Genomic DNA, 12329 nt, shown 5'->3' with positions numbered 1-12329 from the left:
AAATTAATGAAAACTATGATTGCATCCAATTAATAAAATATAATTCTGTGATTTATTGAGCCTCAGAAATGAAATAAAGCTTCATAGATAAATTAAATTTTGTTTCTCTTTGGTGGACCCCATTCTGTGAGTGCTTTGAAGATTTAAGGAAAGGGCAGTAAGTGTTAAACTCCACTTTACTTTTAAAAGCACATGGTAGAGACCTTGCTTTCAAGTCAAAGTGTTGTAGAAATGGTATCCCTGCAAAGAGGGCCTTGGTGCAGGATCTAGAACAGTGGTTCTCAGACTTCCTAATGCTTCCACTTGTGGTAACGCCCTCTTGCGGGCACCCAACTTGCCAGCAAGAATGACGCTGCAACAGGATCCTTCTACACACGTTTATTGGGAGAGCTTGATTGCAAAGGCGAAGTGACCCCAGGCCCAGAACTGGTGCTGCTTATATAGGCCTAAGAGAGGCGTGTCTCACACCCGGATTGGTTGTGCTTGGGTTATGCTTACCGCCTCATTTGCATGCCTACATCTGACTGGTTAGCTTGTCTCTCATCTGATTAGTTAACTTGTCTCTCATCTGATTGGCTGACTTGTCTCTCATCTGATTGGTTAACTTGTCTCTCATCTGATTGGTTAATTTTGGTTAATTCTCAAAACCTCATCTTGGCAAAAAAAAACTTTACTGCCTATGTATGCGTTGTGGCCAGTGGAAGCCAGCGCCACCCTGCAATGGCACATGTGGCTTCCCACAACACCCAACCATAAAATTATCTTTGTTGCTACTTCATAACTGTAATTTTGCTACTGTTATGAACAATAATATCTGATATGCAAGATATCTGATATGTAACCCCCAAAGGATTCTCAAACCACAAGTTTAGAACCAGGTGTCTAGAATGTTTCCCAGGGGTGGGGGGGAAGCCAAATGCCTACAAATCAGAGATCCAGAGTGGCAAATAGGAAGCGACAGTGACCAAAATCTCAGACTACAATGTGCTTATAGAACAAAAAAGCATGGTTAGCACCAAGGGCCCCATGTCTCCCCCCTGGGAACAAAGATCTTGCTGTTCTTCTCCACTGACACCTTTACTCTTAAAACCACCAAAGAACATACCTCAAATACTCTAATACGACACTTGAACCATGTCAAAAAGCTCAAAACCATGCCAAAGGGTCATGCAAATGTCTCAATAGTCATTGGAACTGAGTAATATATAATGCATAATGCATATCAGCATTCTTGCTATTCCCTCTCTCTCTCTCTCTCTCTCTCTGTCTCAAACACACACACATATATACACACACACATTGTTGTGTTCAAAATTCCATATACTCAAACTCAAGCAACAAGAATACCAACAAAGAATGTTAACAGCAAGGAGTAGATTTTGCAGTGTGGTGGAAGAGGACACATGGCTTTTGAAAATATGAATTGTTTAGAGTCTGTGTGGCTATCTGTTAAAATGGCTTCCCGTTTGTCAGCGTGTCCCTCCAATGTCTGTGCTAATGTCTCTTCCCTCTCTATGTTAAAGAACGTAACCAGAGTGGCACTGTCATTTAGCACACGGTTGTTTGCTATGGCACTGTCTCATATCTCCTGCAAGTGAATTATCTTTGCCTTCCGTTTTACTGGAATCATATGCAAGCCATTGAGCCCAATCTACCCACGAGATGATAAACAACTGAAACCGAGTATTCCTCAAGGGCCAGAAAAGCTTTTTGAAGCTCTTGATCCTCAACAGCAGAGAAAACCATGCCAACCACATCAAGAATTATACAAACAGAGGGATTACTATTTTTAAGTATGTAGTGTGCTTTAAAATTACTTCTTGCAGACTTCTTTAACTTGAAATAGGAAGGCAATTAAGTTCCCATCATTTCTGTATTCATAATGATTGCAAATCACTGCAAAAATTTTTACTTTATAAGATACATAAAAATTTTACCAGATTGAAGAAACTAAATTCTTTGGTTGTTAAAAACAATAAAATAAAGTTTTCAGATAGGGTGTAGTTCTTTGCCTTTCCTGAATGGAAGCCAGATGTCATTAACTTTGGGTTATCACCATTGGCTTGTTTCAACATTTACTTCTTTTCACAGCATATCACTTGCAATGATTTGATTAAGAAAATAGAAAATTCACAAGATTCATCGAGAGCCAAAGGGTTGTGGGAGAGCAGACTCACCGTCTCTTCGATTCAGCCTTGCGAATCCAGGACCGTGACTGCTGGATAGCTCAGAAGAACTGCTGAAGGATGCCTGAGGCAAGGCAGACACCAGGGGCTCATCACAGTCATCTGCCAGGAGAGAAAATGCCACATTCCAGTGAGCACAGAGCTGACAGTTCTCTTCAAATCAATAGACACAACAAATAAACACAACATCAAAACGAGGATCTAAGCCATGCACAGTGGCGTGTGCCTGTAATCCTACTGCTCAGCAGGAAGGTGTAGGATGATCGGGAGGTCAAGGTCATCCTCAGCTATACAGTGAGTTCAAAACCAGCCCGAGCTGTGGGAAACTCTGTCTTCAAGTAAGTAAACAAACAGACCTAGATTCTCTAGATATATGCCTATCATGTATGCACTATATCTCCACAAGTCTGGCAAGCTCAATAAAAACTGGAAAACAAAAAATAGATAGGAGATTGTAGAAACAGAGAAGGAAGACATGGTAGAAATTATAAAATAAAATGTCGAGATCAAAAGGTTTGTGTTTTTAGCATGAGTAGAAAGATGTATAAATTTACCTATGTTAAAATTAAGAAAGTTTGTGAGATTAGGGGTACATACCCATCATCCTGGGAACTCGGGGGTGGGGGGATGCTGCATAAAGATCTCAAGGTCAAAGCCCAAGCTGGGCTAGGAAGGGAACCTAAGGAAGCCTAGTTAAGTTACTAAGTCCCTAACTCCAATTAAAGCAGAAAGAGGAGTAGGCATGTAGTTCAGTAGCAGGGTGCTTGCCTAGTGTGTACAAAGCCCTGAGTTCAATTACTGCAAAACACAAAGAATCTATGGTTTCTAAAAGATGCTATACAGCGGAGGGGAAAGTGCAAAACATATCAAGTTCATAGACAAGAAACAAATGAGCCACGGATGCCTCCAGGAGCACATAAAAGTTTGTTGGAATGTTTGGAATCGGGTAGGACATGTGAAAGAACACATTTAAAGATGAAAGAAATGTATGAATATATGCATGAAGGAATGCTACAAGAGAAGTGTTAACCAAGATATCATCAGTGTCCTGACTATGGAAAGCGTCTTAAATGAAGAAAAATAAAACACCTCCCATTAGGTTAGGAAGCACGCTAGAAAAGTGGTTTGAGCCTTGGCCAGAAGCCATGCAAATTGATACTCAAATTTAAGAAACATCAGAATTATAAGTAGGTAATACTTTATAAGCAATAAATGGACAAACTGGACAGGGTCCAAAGAGGCCAAAGGAACAGGAGCATGTGGGTCTCCAGAAGTCCCACCATACTACTTATGAGAAAACAACGTGAGCGACTAATTGGTAAAGAACAACCAGCCATGAGCTCGTCCATTTGAACTTCAGCATATCCCACACTCCACTAGTTCTATTAGGAAGCAAGTGTTTCCAGGAATGGCTTACCCATGAGGAACAGTCTCAAGAAAAAACCTTTGAGTATTACAAGAATGATAAACAGATGTTAATAGTTTTCATTTCCCATCAAAAGGACAAACACCCCACTTGGGTGCAGACTCGGCAACCCTACCCAGAGAGGCATATGCATCCCTTACAACAGCAAAGGACTGTTCGCAACCCAAAAGAACCGACATGAGGCAGCATAGTTCACAGTAAAATAATGCACAGCAATGAGAAGGAACTACAGCAATACAAGAAATATAGTTCATAGAAATAGAACTTTTAGGGGAAATTTTTTTACTTATAACAGCATAGTCTAACTGTGAGTTTGGGGATTTTAAAACACAAAGCTTAATAACATGTTGTTTCAAAGCGTAGGTGATTTTCATTCCATTAAGAAAACGAATGAAGCTGTAAAACTTCAGTATTATTTATACCTTTGGGGTAGACTCAAGATGAGGAGAAAAGCCCCAGGGTGGAACTGCCTAAGGTCTAAGTCTGGACATTGATGACACATTCAAAAGATTCCATTTTGTCATAAAACTTTATAAATACACAAGCCTAGGCAATGTGTGGGTCTGAGGCTCTATGAAAGTAGATACAAGTCTCCATCTATTTATTTTGAACGTGTATCACATAGACTGCTCTCTGTGTGTGAATAATAATGGGAGGGGACTCATATGTGTGGGCATATGCATGCATGTGGAGGCCAGAGCACAACCTCAGGTGTCACTCTGTCTCCAGGCTGTCCCTGGCCTGGGAGTAGCTGATGAGGATAGGCTTCTTGGCTGTTAAAGCCCCAGTGTTCAACTTGTCTCTATGCCCCCAGTGCTGAGGTGACAAGTGTTTATCAACACACCCAGCTTTTGTATGTGGGTTCAGGGCGAGGGGTGGAGCAAACTCAGATCCTCCAGCTTGCTTGGCAAGAATGTCACAGACTCATCTATCTCTCCAGTCCCCCATACATTGTTCTTAATATATAAAAACAAAGTACAAGGAATAGCATGAATATGCTTTGCTCTGACAGCCACACATGCTTAATTCACCCTGCAGATGCTTCAGAGCGCTTTACTCTTTTGAATTCTGAAGTTATTCTCACCTTTGCTTTAATCAGAAAAAAAAAGTTCATATTTAGTAGTTTTACACATCCTGGGGATTTAAAAGCACACAGCGTTATTGTCTCCTTTGGCAGTAATCTAATTTAAATTAATTCAAAACTTATCTGGAGTCACCTGAAAATGTAACAAAGTTCTTTCTGCCTGAACATAGCTTGCTCTTGGGTGACTTTCACAAGAATTTGTCCAGTGTGGCCATGTGCTTCTTGTGTTCTTTTGAGGCTTGTTTGTTTGTTCTTTGGGGATTTACTTGGTGTTAGCAATCAAAACCATGGCCTCACGCATGCGAGGCAAGCACTCTACTGACTAAGCCATATTCCCACCCCGCACTTGGTTTCTGTAGATTATCTCATTTTCATGTAAAGCTCATTTTTTTCTTCTTCTTTTGTACCTTAAATTCTCTAGCTGACTCTTAAAGAAGTCAGGTTCTTGCATGTCTATTGATTAGCTTAAGTGCTAACACCAGCCAATCTAGTTGTTAAGTGAAGTACTAAGGGGTATAGACATTAAAAGACTTACAACCCATAGAGCGTTGGGGAGGGGGCTATACCCAGTTATACAAGCAACAACCAGAATGCTTTAGTACACAGTGGGAGCTAAGGTGTGTGTGTGTTTGTGTACACAGAAGTACATCATGTATACGTGGGAACAGTGCATATGCACATTATGTATGTGCATGTGTGTGTGCGCATGTGTGTGTGTGTGTGTGTGTGTGTGCGCGCGCGCGCACGTGTGCTCACTGATACTGATGTGCTTTGGGGGTCATTATTGCTATGCAGGTGTGTGATGTAAAAGATGGTTTAACTGCTTCTTCTCAAATCAATTATGCAGATCAGAATCGATCCTGTGAATGTAGAATGGGCCACTGCTGCAGTCACTCTGGAAGGTATATATTTATTGCCCATTCGTTTTTGTCAACTGTAAATTGAGAATCCATACTGTTCCATTTTTAGTTTTAAAAGAATAGGGTTGAAGTAGGGGAAGGGGGGTCATCTTTCCCGTTCACTGAGAGAGGGACAGGCAAACACAGGAGGTGGGTCGTGGAAGGTATGGATGGGAAAGTTTGGGTCAAGTTCCAGTTGACCTTCGCATGACATGACACTATTCTCTACCACAAGCCTCCACGTCCTTCTCTTAAGCTGCTGTGTGCTTTCCTAGAAATAGAGTTGTCTAGTTATCCTTTTTCCAAGTTAAAAAACAAAAACAAAAAAGTGGCACTGCATGCTTTCCTGAGAACTTACATCATTTCATACAACGCAACTGGCCTCTATTCTTTATTGAGATACCAATATTAATTACTTATCAATGAAGTTGTTGAGGCACAAAAGCTTGCCTCAAGGTCTGTATCTTTCTGGAGTAGAATGTCGATATTTACAAATCGAGTTGGGGCAGGAAATCAAGTATATAAGGACCATATCATGTTAGTATGGTCATAATGGCCATTTCTTCAGGTTTCGTTGTTTGAATGTTGTGGAGCATCATGGCAGCAGGAGCAAAACATCTCGGGAAGCTGTTCTCTCAAGCTCAGGGTCTCCCACTCTATTTACTTATTACCTATTAGATTGTCAATAATTTGATGGAAAGAGATGAAGACCCTGGGCAGCAGTGAGGAGTCCATGGTGAATCAATGGGTCATTTCCCTGTGGGTATTAATGAGGTGGAATTTTAGATTATGTATAGAGGCCTCCTGTGAGTTTCATTCTAGATAATAGGTTTTCTCAGGTTGCACTAGCAAAACAAGCTAGTTTTGGACCCTGTTTCAGCTCAAAGATTCTCAGCCAGTGTGGATGGACTGCAGCTCTGGGTGTTCCTGACAAAACCAGATGACACGTTAATCCCTGGCTGTTTGAGGCAGGTTACTCCTGGCAGCCAGGAGATCAGGAGCAGAGATGCAACTCTGCACAGTACAGTACATAGGGCATCACTCTGCAGCATTTTCTCTGACATCCCAATGATGCTGAGGATGGAAAACAGTATTCCAGATTCAAAACCTAGCCTTCCTCTCAGCTGGTACCCTCCAGCTTCCTCTCATATTTCAGCATGAATAGAACTCTCATTTGCAGCATTTCTGCACTTGAATAAATAGCATTCAGTATACATTGAGTATATATGCATTAAAGTCTATAAGGGGTCACATTAGCTTAACACAAAACTGTGCTTTTTGTTATTAAGTACCACATAAGATCATCATAGCACTCTGGTCCCTTCACTGGCAGTAATACTGTTGGCAAAAAAGAAAAAAGAAAAAAAGAAAAAAAAAGAAAAGAAAGAAATCAGGCTGGAGAGATAGTTCAGTGGTTAAGAGCAGTGTCTGTTCTTCCAGAGGTCCTGAATTCAATTCCTAGCAACCACACGGTGGCTTGCAACCATCTGTAATGGGATCCGATGCCCTCTTCTGGTGTACTTACATACATTAAATAAATAAATAAATAAATAAATAAATAAATCTTTAAAAAAGAAAATGTCAAGACACTGGGTGAGATGGTTGATGTGTTGACTAAGAGAATAATAATAAAGTTGCCAAACATTTTAGGGATGCTCACGGAATTCAAAATGGTAGCGGAGCACATTGGGATATTATCAGATAGAGATATTAGGACAAGAAACTCCCATTAGTCTGCTTTTCCAAAATTACAACACAATACTGGGCATTTTTAAAAAGTCAGAGGATTTCTGCTTTTACCTTGACATCAGTTGGAAGTAGTAACAATGTGGGGTTTAGTCTTTTTGCTTAAAAAAAAAAAGTACACTTTGATGACATTTAGACATGTCATGAATTCTGTTAGAATACCAGTAACAGGGAAGAAAGTTTTCTAACTTAGGTTGAGAAATCTTCACACATACAGGGTGCAGTGTGTGCGTGTGTTTGTGGGGAGGGAGGAGGGAGGGAGGGAGGGAGGGAGGGAGGGAGAGACTGCAGCTTTTAGATCAATAGCTCAGAAAAGTCAGCAGTTGTTCTTCCCATGGGAGAAAAACTTACCTTTGTCATTAGAAAGACAATGATGAATTGGTTCCCCTGCAAGCTGTGTGTATGAGAACATTCAATGGTCTTCTGCAAGCGAAGGTGTAAGCTGTATTGAAAGTATTTTAATACAGCTCGATAGAATGTAATTTCCTTTTATTTTGCAAAAGGCTTTAATGCATAATTCTCATAAGTAAGTAAAAGCTGTTCGGTTTTTAATAAAAGTAATTCAATTTTCTTAAGCTGTTTGCAATATTACCTGTACCATGATAATAAGTGTATATTATAGGTGCTTACGTTGTTAGCGTTTTTACATCTTTTACCTCATTTGGTCCTGACGAATACCGTATGCTGTCCTATTAGATACTGGAGCAATTTTGTCCCGAAAAAATATCCTACCTTAAACTATTAACTACAGGGACAATTGAGGGAAAATAAGGCACTGTCGTTAAATAAATCACCCAAGGACACATTAGGAGTGAGTGAATCCAGTCTTTACAGTGTCAGATCTCCTGTTCTAGGCCAACATGCTGTTGAAAAGAGAATTGGTCATCGAAAACACACATTACAGAAAGTCAGGGCTGATTTGCAAGAACATGCAGCCTATCTGCTGCTGAGTAACCACCTTCCCTGGTATTCTGAAAACCTGCCAAAAATCATTTGTATCCTTCCTAATGAATCATACAGCCCATGAGGATACGCATTGGAGACTGGCATGGGAGAGGGGTGGTGGAGCAGGAAGCTGCGGATCTGAAAGGTTCTCTTATACCAGAGGCCGAGATGACTCATTTTAGAGCGAGCTTTGAAAACACTGGATCTTCATTCCTTTGAGGAAATGGATTTCACAGACCCGGACCAAACATCCCACTGACAGTTTTAGGATTAAGGAATAGCCTCTGCCTCAAGAAATCCATATCCTTGAAAAAAATGTTTGTTCCAATCTATATTATTGAAGACTCATCTACTTGAAATTGGAAACCATGAACTAATTTAAAAGATATAGCATACGATTAGGTTGATGTGTGCTATCAAAAAGTACTCTGAACGAGGCAAGATTTCATCCACAACAATAATATTATTTTGTTACCACAAACCCTAGGTTTTTAGGTTCATGAGTTCAGACAGAGTCCAGTCCCCTGACTTGGCCTGACATGTGGCCTCTATCTGTACCTGGTGTGTCTCTGATGTCTGCCCAATGAGAGACTGGATGTGGAAGGTGGGGGGAGGATGGCCAGCCTACATGGGAAACGGGCGCTTTAAAAACCAGCTTCACAGCTTCACAAGCCAACATTAACTCCTAGAAGGAGTGACAGCAAATAACCAGGACTCGGAAGATCACAGAAAGGACCCTTAACCTTTGTCTCTGCTTCCAGTGTAAGAGCCGCTTAAGACCAAGTCAAGTATGTTCCTAAGCAATCATTAGGATGCCCAAGAGACTTAGCCTAACTTCCCCCATGCCCATGCCCACTAATCAGGATCCTCTGGAGCCTCTCTGACTTCTAACACTGTACAGCTTCTCTCTCTTCTGCCTGCCTTTGAGTCTCTCAGCCAAGTCCAGATGACAGCAGCTAAATCTTCTGCAACAGCAAACTGTATTAACAACCTCTGTTCGTTCTCATTTGGGTGTTCTCTGTTTATTTCCACTCCCGTGAGCTCTTCTCAACCTTCTCATCTCAGATTCCCAGCTAAAGTCATACTGTGTGTTAATGAGGCACACTAAAGAAAAGCCACCCTTTAGTCTGCCTTAAGGATGCATGCAAGACCTGTGTGTGTTTTGTATGCTTGAAAAATGATCAGTTTCTGATTGTATGTATGTATGTGTATATATACATATACATATACACATATATACATATACATATATACATATGTGTAGATCTGTCTATATGTATATACATGTGTGTGTGTATATATATATATATATATATATATATATATGAAATATGTACTATGAACATGTGCATATAGACATATCTACTATGAATCGGCTCCAGGTAGTCTTATCTGGAATAGGCACCTTCAGGATTCATCTGAGCCTCAGGGTAGAACCACATGGGAGAGATTTCAAACCTCCACTGCCTATGCCCCACAGCCAGGACCACACTAGCTTGATAGCAATTAAAATAGCTGTGCGAATTAATTCCTATCTGTTGGGGTGTTTTTTTTTTCACAAATGTCTTTATGTTTCGGGCTGGTGTTTCATGAGTCTGTTTTAGGATTGAAGAAACAGTTGTGACATCATATACTACCCTTCGCCTTATGAAGCCACATGGACTGAGTATACAGACACAGCTATTTCACAGTGACATCATGATCATGGGGGTGGTGGCGTGAAAGTTTCAAAGAAAAGTAAAACTGCTATTGGGCTTAAGTAAAAGAAAAATGGCTAAAGAGAGAGATGATACCATAGTTAAGAGCAGACACTGCTCTTACAGAGGGACCTGGTTCAGTTCCCAGCACCTCTGCTGGGTAGCTTACAACCACCTGTAATTCCAGCCCCAGAGAATCCAATAACTCTGACCTTGGAGGGCACCTGTGCTCATTTGCTCATTTGTGAATGTGCATACACACACATACACAGAGAGAGAGACAGACAGACAGACAGAAGGGGATACACATGTGCTCATTTGCACATGTGTGCACACACACACACAAACACACAGATAGAAGGGGGATACACACAATTAAAAATTAAAATAGATCTTTAAAATAAATAAAATGAAAAATACCATGTTTAGAAAAGGAAAAAGGTTGGGGGAAAAATGAAGGTGCGAATGGGACTAAATTAGATCTAACTTTTTCTTCTGCAGGTAGTGGAATGGGCGATACACGGGCTTACCTCATCCTCGAACTGTTCCCTAAAATAACATCTCAGCAAACCTAAACTCTAGCGAGGGTAGTCAACTGAAAATTCCCGAGCTTCTCTGAGTATTAATTTGACTTTGATGAGAAAATTAACATTCGCTTGAGGATGGTGGTATTAGATATATTAAATGGGATAAACATGAGCTTCTAACTGTCAGTCAGTGGCTTAAATCTAAAAAAAAAAAAAAAATACCATATTGCTGCAATTTAAAACAAGTAAATATTTATCAGTATGTTTGTACAAGCCAAGCTAAAGAGAGACATTGCTTCCCAAGCAATTCGTGCAGGCAGCAATCTATAAGACCCGATGCATTTTTCTCCCACAGAGGGATGGGCAAGCAGAATTCAAAGTTGCTAATGCTTGTGGTGCTAATGTGGTAAGCTTTCATGAGGGGGCAAACACTGGCTTGTGCGCTCCAAGTTACAGCCATAGTTTAAAGAGCTTTCCCAATTAATCTTCACAAATTAATGGATTAATGGGAAGGCAGTTAACTTTTAATGACAGCACAGCCAGAGGCTGATTGATTTTGGAGTTTTAATAGCAACTATTTAAACTCTAGATATTAGGACAAAGAGACCCACAAATCCACCCAAGAAAAGCAACCAAAGGTGAAAGAGTCAAAGAAGTAATTGTCTTAAAGTCAAGCGAACATCAGCCTTCTAGGAGTCTATGGGCTTCTCGGAATTTCATCGACAGAGACATTGACCACATTTAACACTGCCTCCTAAGTAGAAGCAGAAATAACAGGGGAGCAAGCTTTGCTGTGGTTTACTGTGCATGGATGTAAGGTAGATGCTCACTCTGGGGACTGGGGTGATGTGATTCTGAAGAATGTAGACAGAGGGGATTCCACAAGGGCCTACCCTGCATAAAGAGCTGCAAGTGAGCAATGGCTACCTACAGATAAAGGGAGAAACATCTTCCTCCAGGGATGAGACGCCCCCCTCCCCCCAGCCCCCGTGGTTGTGCAATCCCAAGTGGTCAGCCCTGGACACAAGCACCTGTGCACAAAACTAAATAGACTTGGTTGTATGTGCATATATCTGTAACAATAAAATAATTTGGTTGGGGAGGAAGAGAGGTGAGAATGATGCAGATGACGCACACAGATGAAGTTCTCAAATATAAACATGGAAATTTAAGATGAGGGAATAAAAAGAAAAAAGATACCCGGTAGAATGAGTGGATTGAAGTTCAATACATTTAAAAATTATATTTAAGTTTCATGTGTTTTGCAAATTGTATCTTATATCTTGGGTATTCTAAGTTTCTGGGCTAATATCCACTTATCAGTGAGTACATATGATGTGAGTTCTTTTGTGATTGGGTTACCTCACTCAGGATGATGCCCTCCAGGTCCATCCATTTGCCTAGGAATTTCATAAATTCATTCTTTTTAATAGCTGAGTAGTACTCCATTGTGTAAATGTACCACATTTTCTGTATCCATTCCTCTGTTGAGGGGCATCTGGGTTCTTTCCAGCTTGTGGCTATTATAAATAAGGCTGCTATGAACATAGTGGAGCAGGTGTCCTTCTTACTGGTTGGAACATCTTCTGGATATATGCCCAGGAGAGGTATTTAGGGATCCACCGGTAGTACTATGTCCAATTTTCTGAGGAACCGCCAGACTGATTTCCAGAGTGGTTGTATAAGCTTGCAATCCCACCAACAATGGAGGAGTGTTCCTCTTTCTCCACATCCTCGACAGCATCTGCTGTCACCTGAATTTTTGATCTTAGCCATTCTGACTGGTGTGAGGTGGAATCTCAGGGTTGTTTTGATTTGC

General features: G+C 40.7%; 1 protein-coding gene across 4 annotated transcripts in view; it reads right to left on the bottom strand.

The window, feature by feature from the left end:
• The window catches only part of Cntnap4 (contactin associated protein-like 4), a 312910-nt gene that overhangs the window by 264022 nt on the left and 36559 nt on the right, over positions 1-12329 (bottom strand). For all 4 annotated transcript variants that reach the window (XM_006530730.2, XM_030243313.1, XM_006530729.4 and 1 more), the window contains exon 2: positions 2178-2288. Coding sequence is in view for 1 of the 4 variants with exons in the window: in NM_130457.2 (NP_569724.2) it covers positions 2178-2288 (111 nt within the window). In the remaining 3 variants the exon portion in view is untranslated. The remainder of the gene's footprint in view (positions 1-2177; positions 2289-12329) is intronic.

This window comes from Mus musculus, chromosome 8 (assembly GCF_000001635.26).
Source record: "Mus musculus strain C57BL/6J chromosome 8, GRCm38.p6 C57BL/6J".
Classification (NCBI taxonomy): domain Eukaryota; kingdom Metazoa; phylum Chordata; class Mammalia; order Rodentia; family Muridae; genus Mus; species Mus musculus.
Note: the sequence above shows the minus strand (reverse complement) of the source record. Positions and strands in the feature narration are given on the sequence as shown.